This window comes from Pleurodeles waltl, chromosome 1_2 (genome assembly GCF_031143425.1).
Source record: "Pleurodeles waltl isolate 20211129_DDA chromosome 1_2, aPleWal1.hap1.20221129, whole genome shotgun sequence".
NCBI lineage: Eukaryota > Metazoa > Chordata > Amphibia > Caudata > Salamandridae > Pleurodeles > Pleurodeles waltl.
In genome coordinates this window covers 84321459-84337830 of record NC_090437.1, presented here as the reverse complement: position 1 = coordinate 84337830, position 16372 = coordinate 84321459, and the positions used below count along the sequence as shown (strand labels likewise).

The following is a 16372-nucleotide window of genomic DNA, read 5'->3' as shown; positions in this document are numbered from 1 at the left end:
ATAAACACTTGCAATGAACACCTACGGTGGATTTAACAATGGTTTACATTCATATTAACACATGGTACGCAATAGATGTCTTTTTTGTTTTTTTCAATGTGTGCAATAAAATATACACATTGTAATTCCATTTTTGCTTTGTTTTGGATAATTACTTGTTTTGTCCACTGGATGGTAAATCAGGTAGGAGTGCTTTGTCTTAACAATAATCATGGACTCAGCATTCGGTTGGCGGGGACAACCCACGTAATAAAGCCTTGCTGAAGGCCAATTGACCCAAATGGGCAAGGTTAAGGCCAAAACATTTTGTCCATGAAGAGGATAGATAATTCATTGTACTTCATCTAATATCCACACATGACTTTATTTTAATTATCTAGGGTACTTGATTATTAAAAAGGAAAATCTAACCCTAAGGTATTTAAGGTATTTTTAAGATTACTCTTGGATCCTTGTCTCCATTCAGTATAATTTTATTAAGGACTTCTGAACAATGGTTGAGTCCACCAATGTGGTAATTCACCTACCTGTAAGGATCAAATGTGTTTACACTTTAAGTGTGCCCTAGAACTATTGGTATTATATATGTATCTGCAAATTCATCTCCATATGAGGTTTTCTGGCACAGATTCAGCCTGAGTTAGTGTGTTAGTCACTAGACTATCTCAAACCTTACCCTGCCAGTGCCATTCCTGACAACATTGCGTTGTGAGCTGTCTTTTACCTTCTAAATTAAAACCTGATTATTTAGAGCAGTAAGAGTCCAGGGCAGGAGGCAATTTTATGCTCATCAGCCTGGTTCTCTTTACTGTGTGTACTTTCCTTTTTTGAGGGCCTATAAACAATTTAAAGGTGCAAACTAAATCTCTGCAAGAGAGAGGCTGTGATGGAATCTGTCCTCACTCTACATTTCTGTGAGCTCTATTCATGACCATCAACCACGATAGTGGCATGGGATTTGACGAAATGCTTTCTTTCAACATTGAGGACAGCAGATGGAAACACCCGTGAAATCAATGGAACGTCAGCACCATAAACACAATGCAATCTCTGTTGCTGCAACAATATATACAAAGTGATTTTTTATTACAAGTGAAAAAGGCCTATGTGTGTGTCAAACGTCGTGATTTGTGGTAATAGGGGGAGCAAAAGCTTCTCTTTGGAAGAGAGGGGGGGGTGAAGTACTATGTTCAAATTAAAAGACAGTACAATACTCCAATCATTAAAATCACACTAAAAGTACATCAAAAATCAGTTTGAAAGGGCAACTGACATTGAAAAAAACAGATTCAAAGTAGATAGGAAAACAGGGAATTATTAACTGGCTACAGGACAACTCACAAAATGTGAAAATGTGTTGAGTACCAGTCTGTAAGGTAGGGATAATGCTAGTGTTAGAAAACCATTAAAAAAAAAAAAAAACACTTCCAAGTATGTACCTTAGTCGCCTGGTGTATGTTGGCCTCTCCACATCTGAACTCCAAAGGAACATGATTGTCAGATTTCAAGAATAGTGTAGTCTGGAGATCCACTCTCCCTTTGTCCAAGGGGTTCCTCTCCTGTTCTAAATTCTGGTGAAACTTGGTCTCTGTAAGAAATAGACTCTGGATGAACCAAGTAGTTAGAAGTCACAGCACAGCCCCAATTTCAGAGTTAATTGTCACATGGGTTACACATGCTGAACGTCGTCCATAGCATGTGTTCTTTTGACTGACATTGGTGGGTCTGATTCCAGACCTGTATGCACCAACCGTGTACAACCTGTGGTTGGGGAGATAGCGACATCTGAAGATGACATAGAACCTTAAACCATATGCCAGTGCTCCCCAAGTTGCCAGTGGGAATCAGTTGGCCCTGTGTACTGTGTAGGCCTCCATCAACGAAAACCTTCACAGTGACTATCGTTTAATGAGATATGGGTCCCTAAATATCATAAATTCTCTGCAGCATCTTCCCTTGACCCCAGTGCTACTGAGGAGTTGGGAAAAACTGTGACAGACAATAGCCCCCAGTACATTTGTAACTTTTTGTTTGGGAGCTAGAGTCCATGAGAAGTAGTTTCCATAGTAAAAACAAAACAGAGTCCCAAAGGTTTACAGAGATATCACAGGACACATGCTCTCGACCACAAAGAATAACATTGTTTATAAAGGCCAGTGTTATTTTAATTAGTGTGTTACCATGTACTTGCTATACAACTGTTTAAGTTCTAGGCCGTCCGCTTTTTTGTTACGCTTCAACCTTACCACCCAAATCCAACCTCCTTGTAAGTAATTACCAATTCATTTTAGAATAATTAGCTTTGACTCTGTAACTGTATTGCTGTGCCAAACTTTATCTATATTCCAAGCTTTCTACGACTTCCTGTTATAGGTCTTGACTCCCCAGCCCAGCTAGTCTTTGTCATTAAATGCACAAATGTAATAACTTGATTCAGTTGTAGTGTGGTAGTACTAGGGGCAGGTGAAGTAGTGGCAGTTACAGTATTTATTATAGGACTTCTAACACCGGGAAAGGGACATGTCTCTGCAGATCCCTTTTCATCACATCCTTTCTTCCAAAATATACGAAATAGGAGACAGTCTGGTAGGCCTAATTCAGGTAGGCATAGAGAAATTGACAGTGGAGATAGGTTCAGGAAGTCTTTCTCAAACCTTTGGAAACGTATAATATTCAAGCCTTGTGAGAAGTTCAGAGACCGTCAACTGATTCATAAATGTAAAGGAACATCGCTGTATCTTAAAAAATAAAATTCTGTTTTTGCTTATCGCTGTTAATAAGCAGAAACACGCCACAGGCTAGCGTATGTGTGTTTCATCAAGTCCGAAGGTACTGACAGCTGGAGTTTATGGTCTCATGAGAATTAGGAGATCCACCGTAGTTCCTCAGGTTTTTGTGTTTTATCAGAAAACTGTGGCTTTTGAAAGCAGCCAAATTATCGAGGTGAAACTCCAGGGAGAAGTGAGGAATAACCAGGATCCTGTGGTGGGAGACTGCTAATTCCCCCAGTAATTCCTCTAATTCCTCCCCACCTAACCCAGTGTCAGTAACTGAGAGAAAGAAATACATGCCCCTATACCAGATGCATCCATACTGACGCCTCCTCCTGCTTAAAAACGCAGTCCTTGGCCCACCACAAGATGCATCAACTCTCTCTCTGCCATATTGAAGATGCCGCTTTTGCGCATTTGCCGGGCTTGTAAGTGTATAAGGCAGCTGCCGATGGTAGAATTTGTTTTACAGGTTTACTGTTTTTTTTGGAAAGTCCTTTATACGTAGTTTCCAAACTTCTATTTTTAAACTTTGAATGCAATTAACACTAACAAAAAGTACTCTGTTACACATACACTCATCAAAGTCTTGCAAGGGGCTGATTGTAACCACATTTGAAATGAGGTCGAGTTGACAATATGATTCAAAAACGAGCACTGCATGTTTAAAATGCTGTCTGAGGTCAGCACATATGCCTCTTCATATGGCTTTGAAAGTAAAATAGCGGGGTGAAGTTTTTCAAGGTGTTTAGTTGTTAAGAATTAAAATGCAAAGTGTTAAGAGTTGGAATGGTGCACTCGGATACATTTTATTTCATGCCCTTTTCCAAAAATAATTGAAAAATAATTCACAGAAGCGAAATTTATATGGCTTGGTACAGGGGTGAAGAAGATGGGTCTCATGGTTCCCCCATGAATAAAGTTCATCTAAATTTTGAAGCTGCCTTGGGAAAGGTAGGCAAACATATAGCCAGAGGGGAATCAATGGAATGTCAGCATCATAAGCACAAAGGTGTTTCCCAGAGTCCTGTGTGTGTTAGATCTTATTGGTCCAATTGTAAGCCAGTGAATGGAAAGAGAACAACTCCCGTTTGTAGTAGCTACAATGTAGAACCTCTTGACAAACAGGAGAGAGGAAGATTCTTATTGGATAGACATGTAGACTGCATTTTGGACGAGATGGTTATTGAATTGATGTTAAAATTGAGGCAGGCCTTGGATGTGCTCATCAGCTTAATTTTCTTATGTCCATAACAATCTTTCATGTGTCATTTCGCGAGCATAGGGTGGATCTATCCTGTGACTATTTTTACCCCGTGGAAATCATGGATTGTAAGATAGCTGGTTTAAAAAAACGACTTTCCTGTCGATGTGGACTTTTTGGGGAAACAGCACTGTAACAATTCTTAATGAAGCAAATCAAATTTTCAGTGTAAAATGTTGCAAACAATGAGAATTGTGCCTGCTACTGAACTGTGGGAACTGTGGAATCTGTGGACCACACAATGTTATGCAGGACGAGAGCAAAATAGACATTCGATCTAAGTATGCAGTGTCATTTTTCATGGATATTGGTCTCTTGGGGAATTCAGTGTGTCTCACTTAATGAAACACTGAACTGCCTGCAAACAAGAGTTAGGAGGCTGACATTTCAGAACTAGAATTGAAGAGAATTCTTCCTGATACACCAAAAGCTAACAGTGATTTGAAGATCAGAATTTGGGCAGCAAAAGTTGGTCTATGCAGAATGTGGCTTTGAAGTAGCATACGGAAGCATTGTTATTGTAGAGGATGTCAATCTGGTCACAGGGCTTGATTTGAAAACCTTTCGGAGAGCCGCTCTATTCAATGATCTATATTGAAATTTGAAGGCAGAACTGTTTCTGCGTGCATCAATAAATCATTTTCCTAAGTTCTTAAGACACAGGAAGACTCTGAGAAAACTCAGAATAGAGTATTGGTTTTGTAAAGTGAATAAAACACAGGCAGAGGTGAATACTGTTAGCAAAAGAGCACTGTTTAAAGCTCACATATCTTTGTTTCATATACAGTCATGGGAATAAATGTCACACCATTTGCCCAGTTCCTGCGAAACCTGGAAAGCTTACGTTTAAAAAAAATGCATCCCGTGTTAATTCATGTACAAAATCTTAGACCCAACAATTTTTAAAGGGATTAAAAAGAGTTGACTCTTTATCGAGTTTAATAAAATGGAACACTTTTTAAAATATACAAATCTTCATATATTTTTTAGGTTTCTAAATTGATTAATATGTATCCACTTGAGTTAAATGTATCAGTTTCAATGGTTGTTTTTCAACTATATAGAACTTCTGCACCTGGATGAATGAATAAGATCTTCTACTCAGATAGTCCATTGCAACGCTGCAAATGTGATATTTTGATACTGTTGAGAGCAAAACGTGTAGAAGCATCACAGGACATTGTGATTGCCAAAAGCTACTTTTCTGTATTTTAGTTTTGATCATGAACGAAGTTCACAAGACAAGCGATGGTTCTCCTAGTCTCTGTGACTCCCTCTTTTTTTATATTGTTGCTGATCTGTGAACGATGAAAGTGCAATAATTGACCCCAGGGTGGACCCAATTTTCATTACTGAAACAAGGCCAGGGGATGACAGGGCTCCACAATTCCATGATGCAGTACCACCACGATACCAAATCCATACACACAATCACTAAGATAAAACTGGAGGAAGAATAGTATTGCTATTTGATTGTGTTTACCAAGATGGAAGAGGTGGTGCTCAGATTATGAGTCACCCCTAGTAAGATGCAACACTACCCCCACTTTCTCCTGCATATTTCAAAAACTTTACAGTCCACCACTAAATAGCAAAGCATACACAGACACTTTCCTAGATGCAATGTATGACATATCCCTCAAATACCATAACCTTTGCATCATCTGCGGCTTGAGCATCTGGTTTGACAAGTCAAAATTGCCCCAACCACTGAGCTTCATAACCAGTCTAAAACCTAGACCTCCCCACCCAGCAGGACACTTTCTAAACTTACTCAGCAATCAAGAATCAATCAATCACTGTCAAAGGAATCAATCTTGCTCCTAAAACAACATCACCTAATATCTTTCATTTATAATATCCCATTTGAACATTCAAATGACTTATTCTACAACATGTAGTCAATACATCAACTCAACATGGAAGAGCTCGAAGCTCTTCTTGTGGCAAGTATAAACCCGGAAAAGATTAACACTGTAGAAAAATTGTATAACTGGATAAACAAAGCATTCAACAGGATAATCCCCTTCAAAACCGCTAACCAACAAAAGACAAAAAGCTTGAAAACATGGTTGAATGATGAAATAAAAAAGGATTGAAACACAAATGTGGATTTTTCAGTAACTGCATTACAAATGATAGAGACCACAAAAGAAAACATGTATCCAAAGGCAAAGCAGAATCTAGAACCTCACCATGAAAAAAACCAAAAAGTACACCAGCAGGCTTTCAAATTCTAGTGCCAAGTGTCAAGTAAAGAGACTTTAACAAACTGCCAGAATTTATCAATCCAGTATGCACCTTTGTGCCAGCACCTCAATCACCAGATTGTAGTAAGCCAATAGCAGATCACTTTGTCACCGAAGCTAAAACATTGGAACTTAAGGAAAGTAACCAGCTCTCAACCTGAATACCAGCATAAAGGAATCACTCCCAAGATAAAAGCCTCTACTGATTCCAACTTCCTTCAAGCAACTTCTAACCTTTACAGAACCACATATAACCTGATAAAAGATTGTGGCCTAGTTTTCTCACTGCCGGACACATGCCGCCCCACAGACTTTCACAAAAATTAACTTCGAACTGAGTTCCAGTAATGAATGTAAATAACAACTCTTTAAGTCATATTTCTACAGAATGCAAGAGAACATTTTTATGACCACTAATTAACAAGAATACCCTTAATCAACTGATCCTAACAACTGCAGACCAATTTCATATTTTTCCTCAGAAAACTAGTGGAGAAGTCTCCTTTTAGACCTCGAACGTCCTGGCGGAGAACATGCTACAATGCAACCATCAAACAGTCTAGAGTCCTGGGAGAAGTACTTAATCCATCCTGATCTTCACTTTGGATGATTGTAAAAACAAAGAAAAACAGAGTTGCAGCACTACCAGCAGTCCTTCAACACGGTCCATCGTGATATATCTTCACATAGACTAAAAGGAACTAGCACGGAAGAAATCAGATCTGAATGGATTTCCTCCTACTGTATGGAAAGATGAAGTATTGTCTCAGTTCCTCTGTCTACCTCTGCACTGTACATTATCAGAGCAGGATTACCTCAAAACTCCATCATCTAAGCACTGCTCTTCATGATTCATTTCAGTCCACGCCATGAACACATCAAATATTGTGTGTGCAGGAGCAATGAGGCCGCAGGGTAATTGAGGCTTCCCCATGGTCTACTTCAGTCTCTTGTGTCCTCTGTTGCTGAAAGCAGGGTCCATCCTTCATCTTTTTAATCATGACCATTAAGCAAATGCTCAAAATTACATCAAAGCTCTCTCTATTTGGCCCCACCCCTATATTTTAGGAGTATGCATAGATCGTCCTGCCTTTTTTCAAGCTTGATGGACAGTTTACCAAAAAGCCCCCAAGCATTACTGAAGCAAAGGAATATGAGCAAATCTCCACCAAACAAAAGAAGATCTTACTTTGTGGTCACTGGAGGCATTACCTTGTGGTCCTTTATGTAGCAGTAGAGTAGAATGTACACTATACAATTATTCAATCAGGTAGCACTTACTAAATAGCCAGTAGAAAGTACTCCAGTTGGATAGACATTTTGCACAAAGCTGTGGACTCTTCTTAGATAAATAAGCAGGTAAGGATCCGTTCTGGCACCAATGCTCATTTCACAGGAAGCATTTACAAATATAAACATAGCAGGTGCCCCAGTTCAAGTTCCGCTTCTTTAAAGGACAAATCCTCCTAACGTATTGAACTTATCCAAGGCAAAGCAAGGGTGTTTTTCTCTGCAATTCCACATAAAAGAAAACGCCTGTAGCCAACCCCTGCCATGCACGGTCAAAGGCTGTACATGGCCCAGGGTTGGGTGTCAAGGGGGTGGGTTGGCTGCTGGCCCTGCAGCCAGTCCCGCTATGCATGGCCAAAGGCTTTACATGGTGAGGGGCTGGATGCAAATAGGGTGCTGGCTGCAGAGACCCCATGCCCCAAGGCCAAGCCAATATACAAAAGTGGGAGGGGGGCCTCCCTGGCCAGTTTCAGCTCTGAGGACTACATCCCTGGGGCAGGACGATAATAGGGAGGGAGGGCATGCAGTCCCCTCCTAAGCTTAGTACGGCCCCAGGGATCCCATCCACCACGGCTGGGCTATTTAAAAAATACTGAAGAGAATATAACTTGTGTCGTTAAGTAAATCTAGGCCACGGGTTATAGCTTCATAGAATAAGTATAACTATAAGTGCTGAATTTCTATGGTTTTGTATGGATAACACATCAATTTAATTATAACACCCCTGCAACCTTTGTTTTTTTTCAGTGAATAAATGTATATTCACTGAAAAAAATACAAAGGTTACAGGGACGTTATAGTTAGGAAATAGATTTTTTTTTAAACATAGAAATTCACTTAAAAAAAACAAAAGTTACAAGGACGTTATAGTTAGGTTCACATTTTAAATGTATCAAACCATGGAACTTCTCCAGTTAGTTATCTCAAGTAATGATAACTTTTGCCCTAAGGTATTTATAATTCACACCCCGATATGCACAGTTATCTGATCAATAATTTTACTGCAGATGTTATGGTGACATTATCAATGATATTTTCAAAGATGTCATAAGTGCTGTAATTTGTGGGGTAATTAACAGTGCATGGTGAGGGTGCAAGTTATAGTTAACTTTGAGCACAAGTTATAGTGACTTGAGATAACTCTGCTGAATTTCTGTTGTTTGATACTTTTAAAATGTGAGCGTAACTATAATGTCCCTGTATGGGCCTTAGTTTGTGCGCAGTGGGGGTTGTCCGTAGGGCCTGGCCTGTGGCCAGTCCCACGCAGCCAAGCCCTGTAACCACCCAGCCACGAGCTGTGAATGGCCTGGCGCCGAATGCAGCAGAGTTTGGCCCCCAGGGTCCCAGTCTCAATGTTTGGGACCGTGGGAGGAGCCTGAAGATCCCCCCCAGGGTCGCAGCTGGCTCTCCACCTCCTGCGGGAGCCAGCATTGCTGTCACAGGAGAGGGAGCTGCTTATGCAGCTTCCTCTCTGTGAGAGAAATGTTTCCTCTGTCTCCCTGCCTGCATCTCTGCGGACAGGCAGACAGAGGAAACCTCCGCTCTGATGAAGGGAGAGATGTTTGAGTAGAGTGTTTGCTGTCAAACCTGCCACCAAGCCACAGCAAACAGCTGTGTCTTGGGGTGGGCACTCAAGTACATAGCAGGAGCCGGCCCTGGTGGGTGGCTGTCCCCAGGGCCATCAGTGGCTCCACAAGGGGGGCCACAAACCCCCTCCCATGAAAATAGCCCCAGGGAGGTGGTGGTCCCCAGGGCCTGGGGGTCCGAAACTGACCCCCTTTCTATTTTTTATAGCTTGACCCGGGGGGTGGTCCCCGGGGCTGCAGGGGGGGGGGGGCTGCATCCTCATGCCCTCTCATTGAATTACATCATAGTCCCAGGGAGGTGTTTGTCCCTGGGGATGCAGGGGCAGGTCGGCCCCCCACATTAAATTTGACAATAGCCCCGGGGAGGTGGCGGTCCCATAGGGCTGCAGTGCTGCCCCGCATAGAATTAGATTGAAGCATCAGGGAGGTGGCGGTCCCCAAGGCTGTGGGTGACCGGGTGGCCTCCCTGCATTACAATTAACAATCCCCCTGTGACTTGACCCACCTTGGGGCTTCAAATTACAAAGCGCGGGAGGCCGCGTTTGGTTTATTTTTAAAAGATTTGATGCAGATTTCCGATCCTGTGTGCATCTATCCACCGATGCACACTGATTAGACTGTTCCTGCTGGATGAGGGATTTATTTTATGGATTAAGTAGTTATAGGATCTGGCTATGATGAAGTAACTGGCAGCCCACCTAGGGCTCAATACAATTTGGGAGACCTTAATTGACTCTGCCATGTACATGACACTAGGATGGAGTATTGGATATTGTGATCTTTAAGGTGTTCCATTTGCAGTGGAAAGTTGTGTGTGCCACGTAAACATGGTGGCTGAAAATAGTATTTTGAACTAAAATGTTTTTAGTCCTCCTTTGCTTACTATGATTTTATCGCCAATCAGAATGGCTTTTGGGATGTTCAAATTAGCTTGGGTGGCTCCAGTTTCATTCTGTAAAGCAGCATGGATAAAGGCATTTCTGCCAAACCGTGTTTGCTAAATAAATCAAGAGAAAATGATCCTGTGAGTGCTACATGGTGTTTATTTCTTTCTTGCATATCTACATGAGAGCAACCCTCAGGAACAAACGCACTATAACTTGTGCCCTCGACATGCACTGCTAATTAGCTCGATATTACAGCACTCATGACATCTTTTACCACATCATTGGTAATGTCACAGTAACATTTGTTGTACATTTATGTACATATGTCGAGGAGAAAACTGCATGGCAGGGGCGCGAGTTATAATTATTTGAAATAATTCTAACTATAACTTTGGAAATTCTATGATTTTGTGCGAGTTAATTCAGAACTTAACTATAATGTTCCTGTAACCTTTGGTTTCCTCAGTGATATATATGTACATAGACACCGGTATATAGTTCAGCCCAAAACTGAATCTTCTCGCAGCCGTTGAATTGTTAGGGTTATTATCAGTCAAATCTGTGGTGCTCATTTTGTTAACCTCAGCATTATGAAGGGCTAAGGCAGGACAATTAGGTTTGTAATGAGTTACTTTGCAGGTTATAAAAGATCTCTGCAGCATGACCTGAAACATCTGAGCCTTACCTGTGTAGCCTGTTTGTATGGGATGTTAGCAACGCAGCCTCTTAGTACAGCTTTTACTGTGCAGTAGGAGAAAGAGAAGCAGAATTGAGTATCTAGTATACTTGCAGTATTTTGGAACCCGCCTACCCAAGTATCTCAGATCCATAAATGATATTTAGGAGCAAGGCACCTCACACTGAAATTAAAGCAGTGTGTCATTCTTATTTTGTGCATCTCTTTTCCTGTTCAGCACACCAAGATACCACAGAACTGCTACCCTCTGCTTGTGTTTGTAAACCCAAAGAGTGGGGGTCTCAAAGGCCGGGACCTGCTTCACAGCTTCAGGAAGCTTCTGAACCCTCATCAGGTCTTTGAGCTGACGAATGGAGGACCTCTCCCTGGGTAAGAGTTCAATTTGCATAACTTAATAATTTTCTCTTAAGGGGTACTTTCAATTTCAGAAGTCATGTATTGCATTTAAAAGAGACCAGATACTGCTAGCCCACACCTAAGTAGGGTGAAGACACTATGTACTATGTTTCTCAGATTTTTCCTTGTACAGGTACTCAGTGGGCTTGTTTCTTGTAATTGCTAAGAAGTTTTCCCATGTTTCCTACATGGGTTTAACATCTTGTTACTATATCTATTCCACTAATGCTTGCGGTGTTGAAAGAAAAAATCAAATCCAGCCCCATTACCACCCTGTTACACAGTATGGTTTATACGAAGGCATTTTTTAGTTGTTTAGCCCAAGAAGAGAACGATTGGAACTTAAATGTTCGGGGGGGGGGGACACTTCCAGCATCAGTGAATGGTGCTTTGGTGCTCAAACATACTGTGAGCTGTATTGCACTCTGACACATTTTGAGGATTTTTTTGTCACCATAATTGTATTATTTTATACCAAGGCCCCAAAATTCAAAATTCTACACATACAGTTGGTCACCTCTAGCAAATCAAACCTGCATCCTCATTTACTGACAGCATAGAGTAGAAAACCAGTCATCCTAAAAAAGAACAGAGGGCACCAAGGGAGTCACTAGGCCCAATACAAATCTTACTACCTAAGCCACACTCTTACCCATCTTATCTGGCCAAACGTTGTCCACTTAAGAAGGGGAAAGCATGATTGTTAAGATTCCCTTCAGGACTCCCATGTTTTTCTCATATTTTTGGTAATATACCTTGACTTAACATGTTCTGTGTTTTTTGCATGAAAACCACACGGTCTTAATTAGTAGTGAGCGTTTTTATCCATGTGGATTGTTACTGGACTCTGTGTAGTTTGCATGATTTTGGCTGTCAATTCATAACATGTTTTTGCTCGGTGACGTAGTATATTTTACTACTCATCTACAAAATACTTTGGGGCGAAACATGCAAAAAGTAGATACTGAGATGCTAAAAATATATTTTAAAAACAGTATTAAGTGAGACATACAGGTGAGGCTCATTTGTTTAAACATCTGTGTTTGTTGTAAACTTTGCCTAAATGCAATAATATCAGAGAAAATAAATCAGAAAAACATTAAATTTCAGACTACAGTAGAGGGGTAATTTTATTTTCCTCTTTGAAATATGTTTCTGCAATAAAATATATGCATTGTGGCATTTATTTGAGTCTTTTCTGTCCATGCCTCTTAACCAGTTGCTTATCAATGACCCCAAGCTTAATAAGCTCTTCTACAGATTCATTGCTATTCTGTTCAAGCCTGCCTTCTGCCTGTTATCACTGTCTCGTGCAGACCATCTTTGTATACCCTGAACCACCCCCTCTACTTGGAAGCACTCACCATCTTAGCACTTCTAAAGATCAAGGTCCTTTGCCCTTGCTGCACCCCTACACTGCAAACTCTTCCCTCTGGACTTGAGGACAGTTCTCTCCCTGACATTCAGGTTTTACTCTGGGACCACTCGTGCCTCCGGAAGACTTGCCATGAAGCCTACAGTGGCCTGCTCAACCTCACTAGAACCCCACAGCGCTATGAGCTCCTGTAAGCCTGTGTGTCCTACGAAGGCGGCTGTTTAAAAATATGTTATGGAATCTCTCACTCTGGCCACCCATTTGCTAAGACGTTGTGATCTGTATTAACAAATGACTGTATTATTTCTTATGCATGAGTTCCTTTAAGACGAGAGCAGCTATTTATTTCGAAATGCTACTTACAAATAAATTGGATCCGTTGCCTCCCCTTGTCAGTGTGTCCAACAACTTGCTGCCCCGTCAACCATAAGGATCTTGTGTCACCGTCTGGGCTCTCCCTAGCCTGCCTCTTCCGTTCACTGTGCACACTACTCCCTCCACTCATATGCAAAGCCCCTCTGGCTGCATAAGCGCTTTCTGTAGTTGGCATCTGCTCTCTCATCCTTTTACTCATCGAATGCCGCAGACCCTCACCACTCCCCACCCCATGATGAATGTCTCATTCATTCCGGCCGTTCAGACATAAGGTAAGGGAAAAGCACCCGCTCCGCAGTGGGGGGGCGCGGCCCGTTAGGAGTCGGGGCCTCCAAGGCCCTGGGGCACTCCCTGCCCCCCCCCCCCTTTTCTCTCTGCCGGGGGTGCTGAGTTCGGCCGGATTTCCGCCCTGAAGCCTCACGAGGCGTTAGGGCGGAAGTCAACTCACAGGGGGCATGGCGTGGGGCCGACGTTCGCCGTGCGCCGGTTCCGGCCGCCGCATACTGGTGGGGGGCTATTTAAAGGCCCCCCCCAAGAAGGCTAGACCTTCTTTTCCTGTGTGCAGCGGCGGGACCTGGCGTGCGGCCCGCGATTGTTGTTGCTGTTGGTTGTTGTTCCTGCCTTCGGTTCCTGTTCCCGCCTGGATTTCCCTTGGCGAAGTCTGCCCATCGGAGGTGAGTTTGTTTGGCGCTGCAGAGGCGGGGGGGTGTGGGAGAGCACGCACTCGGGTGTGGGAGAGCAAGTTCGGCGCTGCAGCCCGGGGCCGGTGCGGACGGTCGCATAGGCGGTATTTGAAGTGTTTGTATTGATATATTTCGCCTATTTGTGTTGGGTGCTTTATCGCAGCGATCGCGGCCTTGCGGGGTCTTGAACCGGGTCAAACTACGGGCAAATGGTAGCGCAGCAGCACGGGGAGTCCTGCTGTAAAAGATATTCCGTCTTATTTGCTCATTGAAAGTGCTTTATTGTTGCCGTATTAACATGTTTCCTGCTGTAAAAAAGAGTTGAGGTTTTGGGTCCCGTCTGGGCCGGGTGTGGCAGCAGGAGCCCAAGTTGTCTACAACGTGGAGTGTGGCCGTTTAGGCGATTTGCGCCGTAAACACCGTGTTTACAAAGCGCAGATTTTAAAAGTGCATGCAGTTTTGATGACGCGCGGTGTGGTGTGATTTGGTTGTAGTGCCTTCGGGTAACTTTACCTGGTGGAGGGGGTTGAGGCAAAGAAATACATTTATAAATAAATAAAATGTAAATGCATCGGTGACCCTCGGCGGTCTTGCTGCTAGGGTCAGGTGTGTCACTAAGAAGTGAACTGTTGAAATTTTAAAAGCTGGGTTGTTCCTTGGGCTTGCTCAGTTGTTGTTTTGATAAAAAAAAAAAAAAAAAAAAGGCAAATTTTGTGTTGGTGGCACATTTGTTTTGGCAGGTTATCAGGGGAAAAAAGCATTCCTGCAGGGTGACCTGGTTAGTCCTAGTCTTTGACGCTGTTGTGTTTACATTCTTTTCAGGTTAAAAAAAACAACAACAAAAAAAAGACAGGGGTTATACTAGAATTTAAATAGCCTTAGCAGTTTCCCTCAGGGTAGGGCCCCTCCCTGTAGTCCAGCATGCCACCTAAAAGGGCTAGCACTCAGAATGGGAATGGGCGTGACCCAGAATTATCCCAGCTACTAAGATTAGTCTTGGAAAAATTGGGGAGCGAGGACACCGGTGATGGCAGCGGGGGTCCCGAGATGGTGGGGGGCAAGGTTAGGGGTTCCCGCCTGAAACGGTCCCATGTGGCCCCCAGCGCGGCTTTCCCCCCGGTTAAGCGCAGAAGGAATGGTAAAGCGCAGGTGCCGGCCACCATAGTACTAACGTCCCCCGCAGCAGTCCCGGCCACCCTCGTTTTGTCACCCCCGGCAGCAGCTAGCCTCCCAGGACAGCTGATCGTGCCCGCTGCCGCGCCCCCGCTCACTGTACCACCCTCCACGCCACACGTTCTTAACTCGGGCTCCACGACTCCCTCAGGCGGGGGTATAGAAGGGGTCCTAGCGGATATTCGCAATTCCTTGGCGGCCTTAGCACCTACAGTTCAGCCAGGGCCATCACCCACACCTCACCAGGGGGTAGCTGTTCCCGCGCCGTCGGGTCCACCGCCTGTGGGCTCGTACGATTCCCGGGCGCAAGATCAAGAGCCATCTAGCCTGGCGTTAATGGAGGTGTCTAAGCTATTGGCCGGTATTAACGCCCCGGCTACCACCGCCCCACCACCCACTACACCATGGGGGGCGGACGTGTCGTGGCAAAACACAGTAGCAGATTTAAAGCCCCAGGTAGATTCCCTAGTTGCAGCGCACTCCTCAAACCCGCTGCAGTCCTCGATCAATAGCCCGTGTGTCGCCCTGGCACCGAGCATTTGTCTCTCATCACCCACACCGGTTCAGGACGTCCCGCCCAATTCAAGCAAGCTTCCGAGTCCAGACATCCCGGCCAAAGAAGTGACGACAGACTCGTTATTATCCAGACCAGGTAAGCTAGCAGCCCACGTTAGCACAGAAACGATGGAAAAAATTTGGAAGCAAGACTTTGTGGACATTTTCTCTTTACTAAGGGCTAAAAGAAGGGAGATTGAAGTGAAGGAGAAGGAACCTAAATCATCTTCCTATGGTGAAAGAAAGCCAAAAATTGAAGAAAACATCACAAATTGGCTATTTGGCTTTAACGTTTTTATGTCAATCCTGTTGGAGAAACAACCAGAGTTGGGCACCTCTTTGATTTATTATGCCAATAAGATATTGAAAGCTCAACACACGTACGGGGGGTTGGCCTGGTTAGAGTACAATAGGGATTTTCGTTGGGCGAAAGTAGAGGATCCCTCCATTGGGTGGGATCAAACAGAAGTGAATGTGTGGCTTGAATGCGTTAACAACAAGGTCCCAGGGAGGCAGCCCTTTCGGCCCCAGTTGTCCGGGGAGAAGAAAGGATCTTGCTGGGCATTTAACAGAAAGACTTGTTCACGGCCCGCAGGAACATGCAAATTCAAGCATAACTGTTCCTTTTGTGGACACCCTTCCCATCCTGAATCCAAATGTATTAAGAAATCTAAAGAGCGGGGTCGGGACCCCGGTAAACCATCAAATTGACTCTCCTCTCCCCTCCCCGATCAGGATAGAAGTGTTACGCCCTTGGTTACAGGCTTACCCTTCTTTGGACGCAGCTTCGGTACTTCTTAACGTTTTTTCCTTTGGCTTCAGGATACCCGCCCCTAATGTTTCTCCTGTAAATCACTGTAAGAACCTAATATCTGCCTTACAGAACACTTCAGTAGTTGCCAAAAAACTAGAGAAAGAGAGGTCCCTGGGCAGGCTTGCCGGTCCTTTTAGGTGCCCTCCGCTATCTGGTTTTGTGTGTTCCCCGTTGGGGTGGTTCCTAAAAAAGAAGCAGGTCAGTTCAGATTGATCCACAATCTTTCAGCCCCTCGGGGGTCATCAGTTAACGATGCC

General features: G+C 43.5%; 1 protein-coding gene across 1 annotated transcript in view; it reads left to right on the top strand.

The window, feature by feature from the left end:
• Positions 1-16372, top strand: part of DGKQ (diacylglycerol kinase theta) — an 848589-nt gene that overhangs the window by 790426 nt on the left and 41791 nt on the right. The window contains exon 16 of the mRNA XM_069236577.1: positions 10962-11113. Within this exon, the coding sequence (XP_069092678.1) occupies positions 10962-11113 (152 nt within the window). The remainder of the gene's footprint in view (positions 1-10961; positions 11114-16372) is intronic.